A 19,913-nucleotide genomic window follows, 5' to 3' on the forward strand; every position below is an offset into this window, starting at 1 on the left:
TAGATACAGATGTTAAAACAGGTCCCGAGGAGAGTGAGGGAGCAAAAATGGGATTATAGACTTTTGGCTACACAGCTTACTAAGTGGGATATTCTCTTCAGGTGGCTAGTTCCAGAAGGGATGCTAGTCACATGGGAGGAAAAAAATCAAGATTGACACGTTAGAGAAGGCACAAGATTTCTACGACCAGCTAGTAGGAGCAGAGGACCAAAGCAACAAAGAAGACCTTAAATCAAACAGTCAGGAAGAATGGGAACAACAACAACAACAAGGAATTAAAGGAGACCAGGGGAGGAGAAGTGAAAGATCAACAAGAACAAGAAAACCTAAGGACGATAGCAAGAACTCAAAGAAACACAAGAGCCAATAGAAGACAAAGATTAAGAGAAAACTAAGAGGATGGGAGAAGAAATCAAATTATTTTCAATCAATATAAATGGATTAAATTCAACAACGAAGAGGAAGAGAACCTTGGCAAAACTAATTAAACAAAAAGACAGTATGTTTACAAGAGACACATATTCAAAAAATGGTCGAAAAATTTAGAATGCTAAATTTCTAAATTTAGAGAAATTTAGAAAAATTTTCTTAATCTAAATTTTAGAATAAAATTTAGATTAAGAAAATTATATACAGTTTCAGCAGAAAGAAAAAAAAGAATAGTGGTATATGTTAACGAGGAAATAAAATCGAAGTTAATTTTTGCTGATCCCAAAGGAAGAATATTGATGATGGAAAAGTGTGGATAGCTCAAAACCAGTTTTGTTAGTAGTAATGTATACACTCAATGAAAATCAACAAGAGTTTTATGAAAAATTACACAATAAAATTATTGAATTGGAACCAAGAAATATATGCATCATAGGAGATTATAATGCAATAGTAGATTACAAAAAAGACTGCAGTAATGAAAAGAAAATTGGGGGGGAAAAGTAGACTATTACCAAGAACAGGTTTTGAAATGATTGCAGAACTCAAGCTATTAGATGTTTGGAGACAACTGAATCTATATAAAAGGTAATTTACTTTTTATTCTAATCCACATCAATCATGGCCCCACATTGACGGAGAAATAGGAAGAGAAGTGGAGGACATAGAAATACTACCAAACACTTGGGCAGACCACAATCTGCTTAAAATAACTTGAGAGGTTGGAAAACAATAAGACAAAGATGGATTTTAAATACACAGATATTAAAAGATAAAGAATTTATTCTGAAACTTAAAGAAGAATTAGCACTATTTTTTAATGAAAATACTAGACAACATACATTGACACAAAATCTTTGGGACACCATGAAGGCTTACATATGCAGAATCATAATATCTTATACAGCTAAAAAGAATAAAGAGAGGTGGACTCAACATAATACCTTTCACGAAGAAATTAAAAATTTAGAATTTCAGTTGCAAAAAACACCACAAAAATAATAAAATTAGAGTAAAACTGTCCTTAGTTAAACATAAATTTAATATATTAGAAAATGGTGAAGAAATGGTGAAAAACCTAAAAGCAGCCAAACAAACCTTTTTCAAGCAAGCAAATAAACCGGAAAGATGGCTTTCATATAGACTTAAAAAGGAAAGGGAAAAGAGAATAATATATCAACTACAGGATAAGAACGAGAATACCAACCTACAATAGATAGGAAAAAAGAAATTGCACAACAATACTTTGAAGAACTGCATAAATGTGAGAAGGTAGATGATGAAAAGAGAGTATTTGGAAGAGGAAGGGAGTCCGTTTATAGCAGAAGACCTAAAGGAAAACCTATCTAAAGAAATAACTATGTCAGAATTGAAGCAAGCAATTAAGAATCAGAAAAACAATAACATTCCAGGGCCAGATGGATTTCCAGGGGAATTATGTAAGATGATGGATGAACAAATAGGATCATTGATGTTAGATTTATATAATGAAATCTTGATAGAAGCCAAAATGCTGGACTCATGGAGGAAAACATATCTCGTTAATCCCAAAGGAGAGCACAGATAATAGGTTAATTTACAAAATTACAGACCAATATCATTACTGAATGTCAATTATAAAATTTTTGTGACTATAATAGCAAACAGACTGAAAAAATTACTGAATAAAATGGATTCTTGCCATTTAGACAAATCAGAAATAATATAAGGATAGTGCTAGACATCCTGGAATACTATGAGGCACACCCGGAGAAACAAGGGCCCTTATTTTTCTGGACTCCCAAAAGGCATTTGATAATTTAAATTGGAAATTTAAGATACAACAAATTCAAAATATGAAATTAGGAAATAAAATTGAGAACATAATAAAAACAATATATTCTACCCAGGGGGTGAGATTCAAATTTTTTTAACAACCGGTTCTGTGGGTGTGGCTTAGTTGGTGGGCATGGCTTGGTGGTTATGTTATTGGCTGGGCGTGGCCAACTCAATATCACTCATATCGAGGCACGCATCTCCTCGCCTGGCCTCTCATGACTGTGGGGATGCTGCAACATTCGTAAGTGTGAAAAATGGTCCTAAGTCACTTTTTTCAGTGCCATTGTAACTTTAAATGGTCATTCCACACAAGCAAAGTACCAGCAAAGGCAGAGAAAAAAACTCCAGAGAAGTTCCTGAGACAGGAAGTCTAGTCCTGCCAAGAACATAATAAGGGTCAATGGAGAAGCAGCTTTTGTAAGCAACACCAGAACGTTTCCTTCCTGCCTTCCTTACAGGATTAGGCCAGTAATTTTTTCTAACAACTGGTTGTCTGAACTGCTTAGAATGTTAACAACCAGTTCTAGTGAATAGGTGCGAACTGGTAGAATCCCACCCCTGATTCTACCCAGAAAGAGAACATCATATTAAATGGTGAAAATACCCAGAGTTTTAAAATAAGAAAAGGAGTAAGGCAAGGTTGTCATCTCTCACCTCTTCTTTTTATCTTGTCGCTAGAGTCTCCTAAGATGAATTAGACAGAATCCAGGGATAAAAAGAACTAAAATCAAAAAGGAAGAATATAAATTGCAAGCCTTTGTGGATGACCTGCCATTTATCATAGAGGACCCCATAGAGACAGGGAAGGGGATAATTAGAGAATTTGAAAGATATGGGGAAATATCCAGCCTCAAAATTAATAGACAAAAACCTCAACTTTTAACTAAAAATTTGATGGAATCACAGAAAATAGAATTGGAAAGAGCAATGGGACTGCAAATAACAGAGAAAATTAAATATTTAGGTATTTGGTTGACCACACACTGTATAACAATAAAAGAGAATAATTATACTAAACTTATACAACAAAGAAAGATTTAGAATTGTGGGCCAAATTACAACTATCACTATTAGGAAGAATAGTGGTGATCAAAATGACTATCCTACCCAAATTTTTATATCTATTTCAAACAATCCCCATTAAATTAGAGAATTTTTTTTCAATGAGATGAATAAAATTACGGCAAAATTTATATGGCTAGAGAAAAAACCTAGAATAAGAATGAAGGTGCTACAAGATAATAAAAGCAGAGGTGACTTTGGATTTCCAAACTGGGAGATGTATTATAAAGCAACATTGTTAATTTGGACTAAGGAATGTATTAATTTAAATGATAAGCGAGTGTTAAATTTAGAGGGCCATGACCTGCAAAAACAATGGCACTCCTTTTTGTGGGATACAGGAACCAAAAAACAATCATATTGCCATAGACCATTTGACTAGAGATTCCCTTATACAAAATTGGATTAAAATAAGAAGGAGACACTATATGAAAATTCCAATTTGGTTATCTATGATGGAAGCTATGATACATCCTAACAATCTGGACCCATGCAAAATGACAAAATATAAAGAGGTTTTAGATGCATAGGGGAAGTTAAAATCAAATCAGGATCTCCAAAAACAAGGGATATGTATTGATTGGTAGGCATTATCTCCAGTTACAAAATAGATATAAAAAAGACATAAAAGAGTTTGGAATATATTTGGAATTACAACAATTGGATAAAATTTTATTAGGTCCAGAAAAAAAATTACAAAAATTTATAAACTTTTGTTAGAGGTAGAATTAGAAGAGGTTATTAAGGTATGATAGCTTGGGCTCAAAACATAGGACATAATATAAATCTGACAGATTGGGAAAATATTTGGAACCAAAACCACAAATTAACAAAATTGGCATCATACAAAGAGAATATTTATAAGATGTTCTATAGATAGTATCTTCCCCCAGTGACATTGGTGAAGATATACCCCAAAATGAGTCCAGCATGTTGGAAATGTAGAAAGAAAGAGGGTACGTTCTATTATATGTGATGGTCTTGTCCTGAGGCCCAGAAATACTGGCTTAAAATTAAATATTGGCTGTAAGAAATTCTTAAGGATCAAATAAAATTGGAATCAGAATTATTCTTGTTAGGGATATTTTAAAGAAATATGGAAAAAAACATAAAATATATTATATTACACATTTTAACAGCTGCCAGAATAGCTTACGCTCAATGCTGGAAGCACAATGACATGACATCTGCTGAAATGGACAAACAGACTTTAATGTTACAAGAAAAAGATGAATCTGAATATTACAAAATCTGGGGAAAATGGTATAATTGGATTGAATTAAGACAGATGGAAAATGAAGGAATCTAAGACAAGCAATTTATAGGTTAAATGTATATATTTGCACAAATTATATATATTTGTAAATATGCACAAAAGATAGAATTCTATGAGATTGATGTCACAGACTGTTAATGTAATGATTATCTTTTTGTTTTTAAAAGACATAAAAGATTAATGAAGTTTATTTTTAAAAAAGTAAAACTTTCCCATTTTCCCCAGGTTACTGGTCATGTTGTCCAATCCAGGCGCTGGCCAGTTGCCTGATTACTTGGCTCCTCCTCTGGCCAGCCACCTGTGAGAATGTCCTTGGTTCCCACAGGAAAGCTTTATTGTTTTGGCTACAGAGCCCCATCTAAATATACCCCTTCCCTCCATTGTGGGGCAAGCCTGAAGCCTCCAAGATGGCCTAACCCATGTTCACCCCAGGGTTGATAACCGGGTCTTATTTTCAGGGAAACATGGTATATAGACAGGGGTGGGATTCTGCTGATTCAGGCCAGTTCAGGCAAACTGGATGTTAATTTTACATCCAGTTTGGCGAACGGGTAGTTCCGAAGACCAGCTGGTCCTGCCCACATCCCCTCTCAGGAGTCCCCACAAGGACTGTCTGGCTCCCAGGTAAGTGTAGGATAGCCTACTGGGAGCAAAAATGGGGCATGGGAGGATTCCGACACTGCGCCCACACCCCATTTTGCTCCCAGGAGGCTCCCAGGGAACCTTGCTAGGCTGAAAATACCATCCCCCCACACCCTATTTTTATTCCCAGGAGGCTCCAGGGAGGCTTGCTTAGGCTCTGTTTTGGAGACCTCCCTGCAGCCACATGGGAGCATCCAGCCATCCAGTATCCTGGATTCAATGTTTGCCAAAAGAACATTTGGAGCTAATACAGTATTGATCACTGCCTTGGGAATGTTCTAGGTAAACAAAACTATGCAATCTCCTAAAACTGTTGGAGCTAATCTTCTTTCTTTATTCCATATCCTCCTCTTCAAAATAAGTAAGTTGCTCTGCTTTTTCATGCCAGGCTTAGTGTGGTAAATTCAGAGTGGATTTTGTAGATAACATCTTACCTTTAGGTCTCATTCATTTGCTCAATTTCAGAGCATACATTACACAATTTCCAAAGCATAATTCAGACAATTCAGCAGTTTGCCTAGCTGTTGCTTCATGGTTCAATCATTACTTCTGTTGCTGTCACAACTTGTCATGCCTCTGTTGGAATCTGATTTGGAGGGGGAGGCTGAGCAGCTGACAGGGAGTGGGAGTGTGGCTCTGTTGGCTGTGGAAGAAACTGGGGAAGGGCACAGTCCAGCTGGGCAGAGCAGGAGACATGTAGAACAAGGGAGGGGGAATTTGGAGGAAGACCCAGGCCCACCCCCTCTTCATCCTAGGGCACGCAGGGAGGAACGAAGAAGGGAGCAATGTGAGTTGTCTGGCTTACAGGGAGGAAAGGGCCCTGATTCCCTTCATTAGCTGCAGCTGGGAACAGAGTGTTTAAAAAGGGTAGCTGTGCACAGCAAGTTGTTGGGAGCAAATCGTGAATTATCTGGTATGGTTGAGGCTTATCTGTGTTCCTGGCATCTTCCCAACTGTATGTGTTTTGCTGTGCTTTCAAGTCTGCAATTCCTTCTCCTGCCCTGTCAAGTTAATTACTGCAGCGTAGTTTGTTTGGATTTTTAGTTACAGTTTGTATGTACTTTGTTTTCGGACTGAATTTCCTCCACTTAAAGACTATTCCTGAGAGAGTTTTTCTCCAGCCAAAGGTAACCTGGACATTGGGGGCAAAGTTGGAGATAATAAAGGGACTCTTCTTGCTTATTTAACTGTGTTGCCTTTGTGCCAGGCCTCGGGTCATCACCCAACCTTTATGGAGTCCAATGGCCTTTTAAATTTGACAAGCAAAAAACGTAGTAAATATTTCTCACAAATATTTTCCCTCTTCCATTTTGTGGTTCAATATTTAACATACAAAATTATGTGCTGTGTTACTATTCAGTCAGTTTGCAAACTTGTTTTTTATTTAATTTGAAGATGGTGGTAAATTCTTGGTAATAAAATGGCAAGTAGAAAGACTCACTTCTACTTACCATTTAGAAAGGGTTAGAAAGGATAGAAGGTTAGCCTTTGATTTGTTTCCAATCTCCTTTTCATGACTTGGTCTTCATAAAAAGTAGCTTTAGAATTGAAGCCATATGTGTTAAAACAAAATTCTTTCTGTTTAAGTACAAGTATGCAAAAAGTTTCAAGATTAATCCAAAATGTTTAATGGCTTTAGATATCTGGGTGTTGTACTAAGGTTTAAGAAGAAAGAGGTTCCAGCTGAAAATATACCATGAATAGCATAGAGATGTACGGTAACTCACTCTCTCTCTCTCTCTCTCTTTCTCTCTCTTTCTCTTAAAAGGAAGAAGAAAAAGAAAGAGTGAGGGATGGGAGAAAGGGAGGGAAGGGAGAAAGAGGGAAGGGAAAGGAAAGTGAATGAGATATGGACGGATGGACAGATGGAAGGAGGGAGGGAGACAAAAAAGAGAGGAAGGAAGGATCACAAAACCTGGCACTAGATGCAGCTTCAGAGGATGCTTTGAAACAGCGTAGCAGTCCAGGGCTGGAAGGTACCTCGGAGGTCATCTAGTCCAACCCCCTGCTCCAAGAGCATTGTTAAAGTGAGTTTCTCTCTTTTGACTCACCCAGTCTCATGACCACATAGCCATACTCACCCAATCACATGACAACCAAGCCATGCCCACCAAGCCACACCCACAGAATTGGTTAAAAAATTTGAATCCCACCCCTGTATATAGAGCATCTTATAGCATTTATATGCATGTGAATATATCATTGTTACTGTTGAATGATGCACCTAAGTGGCATTCACCATGGCATTCCTCACAACATAGAGTTATAGTTATCTACTTTATTGTTTGGTTATCTTGTAACATATTTTCCCAAAAATAAACTTACCCACAAAATAAACTGTAGCCAGATTTTCATGCTTTCACCTAATATAAGCGTTACCCCAAAAGCCCTAGTTACCTGCCTACTCTGTCCCACTGCCTGGTTGCTTGGCACACTGATGCTGCCGCCATGAGATCAGGCAAGCCAGGTAGCAGGAGTGTGGAGAGAGAGAGAGAGAGATCTGATGAAATGGTGTGTGTTTGTGTGTGTGTGTGTGTATGAGAGAGAGAGAAAGTACACTGCTGCCAGCCCTGGTATAACTCTCCGAAGTCGGATCTCGAGATCTCTCTCTCTCTCTCTCTCTCTCTCTCTCTCTCTCTCTCTCTCTCTCCCTCTCCCTCTCCCTCTCTCCCCTCTCCCCTCTCCCCTCTCTCCCTCTCTCCCTCTCTCCCTCTCCCTCCCTCCCTCCCTCCCTCTCCCTCTCTCTCTCACACACACACAGAGGGAGGGAGGGAAATGTTGCATTGGATCACTCTCTTGTGGCAGTGGTGGCAGTGCTTTGGTGCCTGGCAGGCTGGTATGACCTCACTTCTCACTTGGCTGATTTCCCTCTTTCTTCTCCCTGCTCCTCCTCCCCTCCTTGCTGTGCTTTCCATCTCTCCATTGCAGCACAGTGCCCGGGATCCACTTTGACAGTGGCAGGATCCTCTTTTGTAGCATGGCCACAGACCAAAGTGGCAGGGAAGGCAGAAGGCAATCCCACCCACCATTATCAGCCTGGTGGGTATGGAATGGGGTGGGAAACCGAGCCACCCTGAAAACAGCTGAAACTGTAGCATTCAAGTCCTGGAAGATTATTTGAAAAGGACAGCATTGTCTGCAATTCTCATTACTGGGAGAGGCTTCATATTGCTTCTAAGCACATGCTTCCCACAGTCTTCCAGGGCTTGATTACACAAAGGCAATGTGCTCTGGAAGAGAAGCAGGAAAGAAGTTTCTGTTGGGAGAAGTTCTGCCCAGCAGTCAAAACTTCAACACCACACAGATTGCCCTTTGGGGAGGGGAGGGTTAGGGTTAGGGTTAGGTATTGTCGGTTAGAGTTAGGGGTGAGTGGCCTGGCTGTGGGGGCCCTGAGGTAAGCCAGTGTGTGAGTGTGGCAGCTCTATCTCCCCCCACCTGCCTTGCCATGTCCTCCACTGCCACCTGCCTCACCTCATCCTCCACCCTCTCATCACCTAATCTTATGGCCACAGCACCAGCACATCTGTCAGGCTTCAACAATGCTGCCAACAGAATAAAGCTCGACACGTCGCTATGGTTGGGGGAGAGCTACCTACCTTGAAGGTCCCGAGTGAATGTCGATGGCAGCTGACGAAGCACGGCGCAACCGCCCCTCCCCACTTCGGTGCAACCGGCTGGGAAAATGCCTTATCAGCTCTTCGGCATTTTGCAAAACTCTAAGCACAATGCCTCCCACTCTTCTCCTTTACCAGCCAGGAAATACTTCAGGATGTCGCTTTGCCTAGTCAGCATTCCACATAGGGAATATCAGGTGGATCGGGGTGGAAGGACAACACTCGGGGAGGGAAAGGTGTTATTTGGGGGGTTGGGTGGTAGCGCGCGAGATTGCTGTAGATGGATGTTGGGTGTTTTGCTAAGGGCGGATGTTAGCTAATTAATGGGGGGTGAACAGGAAATATAAATAATGCTGAGAGGCAGACGCTCTCAGTGCTGGCTTTACTCGGACTTTCCGTTGGTTGTTGCTGGTGGAGGAAGCCAAAATTGCTACATCAAGACTCTGAGTGAAGTGTTTTATCAAACCAGTTTCAGTGACCTCCCATAGGCGCTGACAGAAAGCTAGCGCAGACTCTTACTATTTACTCCATTGGTGGATCATCATGGCAGAAGGTAAAGACCCTGATTTTTTGGAGGAAGAGATTTGCAAGGAAGTTGAAGAGAGGGGTGAGTGGAGACAGGACTGTGAGGATATGGGGGAGAAGATGGAGGATATTCTGCCGGCAGTGCAGCCAGCTGTGTGGCCAAAAGTGTGTTTGAGTGAACAGAGTTACGCTCCAAAAGGGCTGTCCCAAACGGAACGAACATTGAACTGAAAAGTAAAAAGGTGGCCTGGAGCAGAAGACAGCCAGTGAATGGTTCCATGTAGTGACACATTGGAACTTTTACGTCAGCAGTTCGAAGAGATGACATTGCAAGGGCCCTTGGATAGAGGCTCTTTGGGGCATAAACAAGCCTTAACTCCTGATAGTAGTTCTTTGGGCACACCAAAATCAATGGGATTCAGGGAATCTGATGTAGGAAGAGGCTTGGAACAGTCAGATTTACGTACTAGAGGATTAGATGAGAGGAGTATGGGATCTGAAAGTTATTCTATAAGATCTGGCTCTATAGAAAGACGAGAGATGGAGTATGGGCCTCATTGAGGAGGGCAGGCACCAGGAAGATGGGGACCACCTCCCCTGACTGCTACTTTTGATGGGTCAGCTACAAAAAGTAGCTGGATTTCTGGGTCAGGTATTGAATCATTTTGATTTATATAGTCAATGTTATCCTTCCATTTGGTCAATGATCATTGCAATCACTGGAGTATTGGTGGGGGAGGCATACGAATGGGCAGCTGATTTGTTTCATAACAGGGCAGAGGAGTTAGGAGATATAGGGCACTTTTTGGCCACCTTACGAACTAGATTCAAGGATACAACGGCTGATAAACGAGCTGAAGATCTTCTGGCAATAAAACAGAAAGGAAGAATGGCCAGAAAATATGTCAATGAATTTTGGAGGGTGATTAGCAAACTGCCCTTATTACCCGAAAGTCTATTGATACATCTATTTCAAGAAGGTCTGGACCCTAAGTTGCATCAAGCCTGTTTGTACAGGGGCTCGCATGTTAGGCTCACTGGATGGTATCAGGTGTCAATAGAGTTAGATGATGGACTTTGACGCTTGAAACCTAAACTTGAAAGTGATGTCCAAACATGTAAAACAATGGATCCAGTAACAAAGCCCCAGACTAAAGGGGTGATTAATCCAAGTGGTAGAGGAATAATGGAATGTTTCTGATGTAATAAACTGGGGCATAGAGCTGTAGTATGCCCTATACCCACTTTGACATTAGAGAGAATACCTCAGGTTGGTCTAGAAAGTACCTGAACCAGATCAACCAGGAGTGATTGGCATGGACAGGAGAAAGTGAGGGGTATTCGAAGCAAATCACCAGAGGACCATGATGAGGATAACAGTTCCAGTATACCGACTACAGTTCCAGCCGACTGTGATTTGGAAGGTGGGATACCCGATGATCCGATGGTGAGTAAACCAATCCATCCTTTTATCTTGCCTGTTTTTCTATGGAATAAGCGGACTGAACAAGGAATCAAGGTGGGGGCACTAATTGATTCTGGGTGCACAAGATGTTTGATAACTAAAGGGGTGGTGGACAAACTAAGTTTAAACGTCATCAAATTGGATGTACACATTAAATTTGAACAGGTGGGTCCATATTAGGTGGGGTTCCGGCGACCCACAGAACTGAATATCTTAAAATGGTGATGGGTGAACACTGGGAGTTGATTTCTTTTGTGGTGGTTCCTCATATGAGCAAAGCAGTAATCTTGGGTTTAACTTGGCTTGATAAGTGGGAGCCAACTATAAAACGGGAAGGAGGGTATCGGAAATTGATTGCTAGCAATTGGCCTTCATCTGCCTAGTCATCATCGAGTACAGCAGGCTCCTGAACATGTATTGATAAAGGAATTATCAACCGTACAGCCCTACCCTTATTAATATAAAGATTTGGCCAAGGTGTTCGAAGAAGATGGCACTGATTGTTTACCACCACACCGCTTGATGAATTGTGCTATAGAGTTGATCCCAAGCACATCTTTACCTAAGCCACGAATGTACTCCATGCCCCACAAAGAATTAGAAGAAATGAGAAAATATATATAAAAAAAAAATTAAAAAGAGGTTTCATCACTCCAAGTAGATCACATGTAGCAGTGCCTGTGTTATTCCATGAAAAAAAAAAGATGGCAGCTTACGTTTATGTGTAGACTATCGAGGGCTAAATGCCATCTATATGAAACCGTTATATCCATTACCATTAATGAAAGACCTACTTACCACCTTAGCACAAGGTCGCATATTTACAAAACTTGATCTACAAGAAGCGTATTATCAAGTACGAATTAGGGAAGGAGATGAATGGAAGATGACTTTTAATTGTCCATTGGTCATTTATTATTATAAGGTGATGCTGTTCGGACTGCAAGAGGCTGCAGCTGTATTTATGCAGCTGATAAACGACGTGTTGTATGAACATTTATATAGAGGAGTTTTGGTTTATTTGGACAATATTTTAATTTATTCAAAGTCTGAACAAGAACATATCCAATTAGTCAGACAGGTGCTCAAAAAACTATTAGACACTCAACTTTACGTGAAGCTCTTAAAATGCGAGTTTCATACCGAACAACTGGATTACCTCGGTTACCGTATTTCTGAACGAGGTATTGAGATAGACCCAAAGAAAGTATAAACCGTGTTAAAGTGGCAAGCCCCAACCACTAGAAAACAGCTGCGTTTCTTGGGGTTTGCAAATTTTTATCGGCAGTTCATTCCCTGTTTTGCCAATATTGCTCTATCGCTGACAGATTTATTAAAGACAAAACCTTTAGGAATTAAAGATACAAAGGCAAATACTAAACTGCTATGGACAAAGGTATGTCAACAGGCATTCGACAACTTAAAAGAGTTATTAGTGAAGGAACCAGTATTAAAACATCCAGATATTGAGTTACCTTATGCAATCCAGGCAGATGCCAGTGACATAGCAGTAGGAGTGGTGCTACTGCAAAAGGGTATGGATGGGGTTTTACACCCGTGTGCATACACCTCTTGTAAGTTCAGCCCAACTGAACATAATTGGGTGATATGGGAGAAGGAAGCTTTTGTAGTTCATTAGTCATTATTGACCTGGAGGCATTTGTTGGAGGGCAGTCCAAATCGGTTCAAGGTGTGGATTGGCCATAAAAATGTGGAAGCCCTCCAAAATCCACGTCGTTTATCACCGAAACAGGTTCGTTGGGCTTTATTTTTTAAGAGGTTTAGATTCACATTGAAATATGTCCCAGCAGGGAAAAACTTTATGGCAGATGCTTTATCCTGACTTCCACAGTATTGTAGCCAATGTAAGGACACAATCCAACTGCTTATACCGATAATCGATCGAGTTGCAGGAACTAAAGCCATTATACTAGCACCAGATCTGCCTGTATTGTTAGCAGAAGATGATTTGTTGGCACATAGCATAAATCAAATAGAAATGAAAGATGGTATAGCCTGGTGTGGGAACAAAATTTATGTACCAAATGTATTGATATCAGTGATACTGAAAATATGTCATGATGTTAAGCAGGCAGGACAGTATGGATTCCCGAAATCCTTAAATTTAGCAAAACGACAGTTTTGGTGGCCAGGCATGCAGTCGGATATCGAAGCATATGTGAAGTCCTGTTCAACTTGCATGATGAATAAAACTAAAATAGGAAAAATGGCGGGTCTATTGCAGTCTGTATCGGAACCGACGAAACCATGGCAAGTAATCGGAATGGATTTCATAGTGGATTTACTAGAAAATAATGGGTACACAGTTATATGGACTGTTATCGATTTATTTTCAAAGCAAGCATATTTTATACCATGTAAAGGAATACCATCGGCTAAAAAAATAGTATAATTATTCATGCAACAAATATATCGATTACATGGAGTACCCAAACGGATTATATCTGATAGAGGAGTGCAGTTTACATCCAAATTTTGGCGTGAATTCTTCAATGTGATTTGATCGACACAAGGGTTAAGTACAGCTTACCATCCAGCTACCAATGGTGCAGCCAAACGAGCGAACGCGGCCATCGAACAATATCTCCAATGTTATGTTGATTATCAACAAAGCAATTGGACAACTTTACTGCCATACGCTGAAGTAACATACAACAACGTGGTTCATAGTAGCTCCGGTTATTCTCCTTTTCAAATAGTTAATGGGATGGAATTTACACCCATACTGGAATGGCCACAAGCTGCACAGACACAAGAAACTCCCAATACCACTACATGGGCAACCAATATAGCGAAACAATGGGATTCAGTGTGAATCGCATTTTTAAAAGCCCAGGAAGCATATGCAATCCAAAGCAACAAGAAATGATCTGACCAAAAGCCATATAATATTGGAGATTGGGTTTATTTATCCACAAAATACATACACCTGGGTTTAAATAAGAAGAAATTAGGACCAAAATGTATTGGACCATTTCAAATATTACGAATCATAAATCCGGTAACAGTGAGTCTTCCACTGCCATCCCGTTTTGAATAAATTCACCCTATATTCCACGTTGCTCTACTAAAACCGGCTAATATGGCCAGACAAGAGCCGAGAGTGATTCTGCCGGGACCAGTACTTGATGATCATTACAAAATTGACAAGATACTTGATTCACGTCGACGACCGAGTGTCCTACAATATATAGTTAGTTGGAAGGGGTATCCACTATCAGATGCAGCATGGATACTGTGTACAGATGTGTCCGCTCCTCGGTTGCGGCAGCGGTTCCATAGGAAGTATCCCACGAAAGCGGGAGGGGAGGGGGAAATTGTATATACAAGATAATTATTGCTTATTTTTTGTTTCAGAGAGTTACATGGTAGAGGGGGCCACATGTCAGGCTTCAACAACGCTGCCGACAGAATGAAGCCCGACACGTCGCTATGGTTGGGGGAGAGCTACCTACCTTGAAGGTCCCGAGTGAATGTCGATGGCAGCTGACGAAGCAAGGCGCAACCACCCCTCCCCACTTCGGTGCAACTGGCTGGGAAAATGCCTTATCAGCTGTTCGGCATTTTGCAAAACTCTAAGCACAATGCCTCCCACTCTTCTCCTTTACCAGCCAGGAAATACTTCAGGATGTCGTTTCGGCTGGTCAGCATTCCACATAGGGGATATCGGGTGGATCGGGGTGGAAGGACAACACTCGGGGAGGGGAAAGGTGTTATTTGGGGGGTTGGGTGGTAGCGCGCGAGATTGCTGTAGATGGATGTTGGGTGTTTTGCTAAGGGTAGATGTTAGCTAATTAATAGGGAGTGAATGGGAAATATAAACAATGCTGAGAGGCAGACACTGTCAGTGCTGGCTTTACTCGGACTTTCCATTTGTTGCTGCTGGTGGAGGAAGCCAAAATAAACACACATTGCTACATCAAGACTGTGAGTGAAGTGTTTTATTGAACCAGTTTCAGTGACTTCCCGTAGGAGCTGACAACATCACTTGGCCTCCTGTAGTGCCATGCCAGTACCAGAAGAAGAAGTGGGCTGCTGCTGAGAGGCGAAGAAGTTGTTGGGGTGTAGATGGCCTGGCTGAGTCACCAGGCCTTCTGCTCTGGTGCCGTATCATTTCAAGGGTTCTTCTTTCTTGAGAAGGTTGGCGAGGCAGGACCTTACATTAGAAATAATCTGCAGTGGTCAACCTGGAGAGGCTCCAGCCCCTACCATGGGGACCATGCAAAGAATGTCTAACTAGGCAGCAATCATGAGGAAGCTGAATGAGGGGAGGAAGCCCCCACTGAGGCTCAACCCAACAAAAGCTCCAGTGTATGGATAAAAAATGGACTCATCCTGGGCAATTCCTCAAAAGCTGAGGTGGTTGGTCAGCATACGGAAGAGGTAAGAGTGGGATGGAAGAACCTAAGGAGTCACCTTCACCCGGGGCAGCTGACAGCAGGAGTGGAAATGTGAGCTAGAAACCCTTTATGATGACCATGAGATGGAGGAAGCATCGGGCCAATCTGACCAACTCATGAAGCAGGCAATGCACCTCATGAGGGAGGCTTCCAAGGCATGGGAGTCCGAGAAGCCAGGGTCTGCACTGCTGGAAATGAGAAGCACCAAGAGGAGGCCACTGGTGAGCAAGATAATTCCCAAGGCCCTTGGACAGCCACAGGACCCATCGCCACCCCAGCAAACTTACCTTGGAGAGGCCAGGATAGAGTGCAAGGTCCTCATGCTGGTGGAAGGGGACTCCCACAGCTAGAATGGAAGGCACTCCTCCTGGGCATAAAATTCATTGGAGAACCCCAACAACTGGGGCTCTTCCTGGCGCATGTGCTTACATACATGTAGGAGTAGGGAGGGATCTCCCAACTGAAGGGGCTAGGGTCAAAGTCATCAAACATCCTGGCCCTAGAGAGGGCTACCATGGATGCTAGATGGTGACCATCCATAATGAGGATGCTCTGAGCTCCAAAGTTTTGACCACTTCTTGATGGCCCTGAAGCACAGATTTGAGGACCCCCTTGCTGTTTGAAAGGGTCATCAGGGTCATCATCAAACCTTAAAGCAAGGCCGCCAGCCAGTAGTTGAATACACAGAGGAGTTTCGAGACCTGGCCTGCCACATGGACTGGCCAGAATACTGGTGAGCTGTTTCAAGGATGGGCTCAGTGATGACCTGTACCATGCTTGCATTGCTGGAGGAGCCCAGCTCTCCTGCACAACTGGTACATCTTGGCAGAAGAAGCCGAAATCAACCAAGCCCGAAACCAGTACTGCTCGAGCAAAACCAGGAACAGGTCACCACCCAAGAGGAAGAGAGAGGTCACCAAGTCCCAGTCCATCTACCACACTAAACAACCTGCTTCAAGAGTGGGAAGAAAGTTCACTGCACAAACAGAATGCTGTACTAAGACCCCAATGAGAAAGGGAGACTGCAATCCAGAGGGAAGCCAGAAAAACCCCTCCAGCATCCAGGGAGCCCTGAGGAGCATGGAGATCATGGAGTTCTGGTCCTCCCCCAACCATGGATCTGGAACTCTGACCCTATGAGAAGAAGGGCCAAGCCCATTGGACAGTAACTACAACAATGACCCCTTTGGTAAGTGGGATGATTGAGCCCAGCCTGTAGAACTGCTAATTCCAAGCACAAGGCAGAAGGTGGCATTGACAGCCCTACTAGACTCAGGGTGCACCCAGTGCCTAATAAGTCCAATGGGAAAACTGGGGACCTGCCTAAGACAGTTAAAAAAAACCCCATAGTGTTTGCCAGCTCGAGGAATCCACTGTGTGAGGAGTCCTGGCCACATTTGCCATGGAGCCCCTGGAACTTTCCATAGAGAGCCACTCCAAGACTATTGCTTTTATTGTGATTCTGGGCCTAGGACTATCATGGCTAAAAAAGTGGAAGCTGTGGAAAAACTGGACAAAGGGGACCCTGATGTTCCCAAGCCGAGGCGAAACCCCAGGAGAAAGGTGTTGTGGGGAAAACTAAGCTGCAGAAATGAAGTGAGCTGCTTCCCCGGGAATACCGCAATGTAGCAGTGGTGTTTAGTAAGATGGGGTTGGACAAAATTCTCCCTCACCAACCTACTGACTGTGCCTTCGAGATTCTCCTGGGAACTAAGCTACCAAAACCGAAACTCTACTCCATGATGCCCTGGGAGGTAGATGAACTGCTCAATTATATAGACAAAAACTTAGAGCATGGCTTTAACCAACCTGCCAGACCCAAAGTAGTTGCCTTGGTACTGTTTTCCAGGAAAAGAAACATGGCTCACCATTTATGCATCAATTATAGGGGTCTAAATGCAGTGTGCATGGAAAATGTGTACTCCTGCCCCTCATGCTGGCCCACCTTTCAAAGGGCAAGATGTTTTCTAAGCTGGACTTGTGGGAAGCCTTTTACCAAGTCAGGATTTGGGAGGGGGATGAATGGAAGACAGCTGTTAACTGCCCACTGGGATGTTTCCAGTTTAATGTGCTCCCATTTAGGCTCCAAGGGCCCCTGCAGTGTTCATGCAGCTGATAAATAAGGTGCTGCATGAACACCCATATAATGGTGTTTTGGTGTATATTGATGACATTCTGATACATAGCGAAACAAAAGCTGAGCACATAAAGCTGGTCCAGGCAGTCCTGAAAAATCTCTGAGCCACCAAACTATACTCTAAACTCTCAAAATGCGAATTCCACAAAGACAAAATAGATTATTTGGTTCCTTTTGAAATGCTGTTTGTTTCAATAATTATACTTTCTTGAGAAGGCTGGTGAGGTAGGGACCTTACCATTCTATTTCATTATTTCACTTTCACCCATTCTTCTAATATATCGATATCATACTGAATTTTATTTCTGTGTTCTGAGATATTATGTATCTAACCTGACATTGAGTAATCTACAAATTTGGTAGCCTAATAGCCCCTATTCTTCAAATTCATTCATAAGAAAATTGAGGGAAAAAAGGACTCAAAACCTTTCTTTGTGGAACCCCACACAGTCTCTCTCTCTAATGTGATAAGGAACCACTGGCAAACACTGTTTATGCATTTTGCATTTTGCAGTTATGTATATATTTAATTATCCTGCCATTCAGCCTGAATGGTATGTCATTAAGATCTTGTCAGATGATTTGCTAATATCGATATGTCTACAACACTCCCAAAACCTATTCAAGATGTTACCCAATCAAAAAGTGAGGCAAGATTATTCTAGAAAATTTATTATTGGCAGATCTATGATGGTTTCTAAGTTTTAATCTCTGCCAAATTTCAGCATAAGATTTACCAGTCTGCAGTTTGTTTGGTCTTCTCTTTCATTTTCTTTAGGATGAAAAGATGGTGATAATATTTGCTCTTCTTCAGCCAGATAGATTATACATAAAAGATTTGTACATCAGCTAGTTCATCTAGCACCCTAAAATTCAATTTATCTCTTTCTAATGAAAACTGAACTAAAATAGGAATTGAATAGCGTACTATTTCCTTGTTAACATTAACTTCATTGAGCAGCTGAAAATTAAGAACTCTGATGTTACATGATCATTTTCCCACAGTTGCTGTATTAGTCACTCCAACTAAATTTTCCAAGTGATGGAAATAAATGCATTTTGAATAGGGACACAGTGGCTCAGTGTCTAAGATGCTGAGCTTGTCAATCAGAAAAGTTGGCAGTTTGGCAGTTTGAATCCCTAGTGCTGCATAACAGAGTGAGCTCCTGTTACTTATCCCAGCTTCTGCCAACCTAGCAGTTCGAACATGTAAAAATGCAAGTAGAAAAATAGGGACCACTTTGGTGGGAAGGTAACAGCGTTCTGTGAACCTTCAGCATTTAGTCATGCTGGCCACATGACTACGGAGACATCTTTGGACAGCTCTGGCTCTTCGGTTTTGTAACAGAGATAAGCACCACCCCAGGGCCAAAAACGACTAGCCTGTATGTGCAAGGGGAACCTTTACCTTTACTATATTAATAAAAGGTCAAGGTTTGAAATAAAAGATAATACATGAATTAAGCAGATGTTTGAGAAAGTGCTACTGAAAAACAGCATAGACAGACAAATGGGAATGAAGAAGCATCAGTAGCTATGTTTAGCATTCCAATGCAGCAAGAGTATTCAGATGTTCAGATTTCAATGTTCCAATTGGCAAATTCCTTGGAAATTTAGAGAACAAGCTAAGAAATAGAAAGGATAGATAGCAATTAGGTAAATTTCCACACAAAGCCCATTCCCTGACTTCTGCCCAAGTCAAAATAAATCAATATTAAAACATAGGAAAGAATGTAATAATAATATTCTGCAAGTTCAGCAAAAAAGAGGGGACTAACAAAACCCATCATATTTTGAGACTTAGATTCTGCCTCTGGATCTTAAAATTCAATCTTCATCAGGCAACAAAAATGATGTAGATTCTTTCTGAATAATTTGCTGATGCTGAGTGATCTGTCTTTTCCCCCCTCAGATTTCGTGTCACCCATATTGAGAAAAAACCCACTTCCCATGGATCCCAGGAGGAATCTTTTCATGAGAACAAGCCAGATGTAGCTGATACATATCAGAAGACTAACAGCAATGAGAAACTTCAATGGATTGAGTCACAGAATGGAATTGTTCATACAGATGGAGTACAGGAAAGAAAATTAGCTCAGCCAGATTCTGAAAGACCACTAAAGGAGACTACTGCAGATGATTTAACTCAATCAGAGACTCATTTAAATTTAATAGCCAATACAAATATAGCCATAAATGAAACAGAGGGAGGATACCCTAAGGCATGTTTTTCACAAGAAGCAATAAATTCTGCTGTTAGTTATGCAACTGAGATTAACTCCACTTCAGGACCCAAAGACCTTTCATCAGAAGAGCTAGAGGAGGATAACAATCCTGAACAGATGGGCCATCAGAGCGTAGCTTATGAAGTACCAGACAACAAACAACAAGTTTCAATAGGACCCAAACTGGAAATGTGCCCAGTACAGCAAATGGCATAAGGCATCAGGTATTCTAATTTCTTTCTTGTTTTCTCCTATGTACATCTAGAAATTCACAATCCGAATTTTGTTCTTTCATATAA

At 41.4% G+C, this 19,913-nt stretch overlaps 1 protein-coding gene across 1 annotated transcript in view; it reads left to right on the top strand.

Annotated features, from left to right (window-relative positions):
• Positions 1-19,913, top strand: part of RELL2 (RELT like 2) — a 74,327-nt gene that overhangs the window by 42,922 nt on the left and 11,492 nt on the right. Inside the window, exon 6 of the mRNA XM_087930557.1 lies at positions 19,302-19,838. Coding sequence (XP_087786683.1) covers positions 19,302-19,830 — 529 coding nt within the window. The 3' untranslated portion in view covers positions 19,831-19,838. The remainder of the gene's footprint in view (positions 1-19,301; positions 19,839-19,913) is intronic.

This window comes from Pseudonaja textilis, chromosome 3, assembly GCF_049901715.1.
Source record: "Pseudonaja textilis isolate UNSWEBS1 chromosome 3, rPseTex1.2, whole genome shotgun sequence".
In the NCBI taxonomy this organism is placed as follows: domain Eukaryota; kingdom Metazoa; phylum Chordata; class Lepidosauria; order Squamata; family Elapidae; genus Pseudonaja; species Pseudonaja textilis.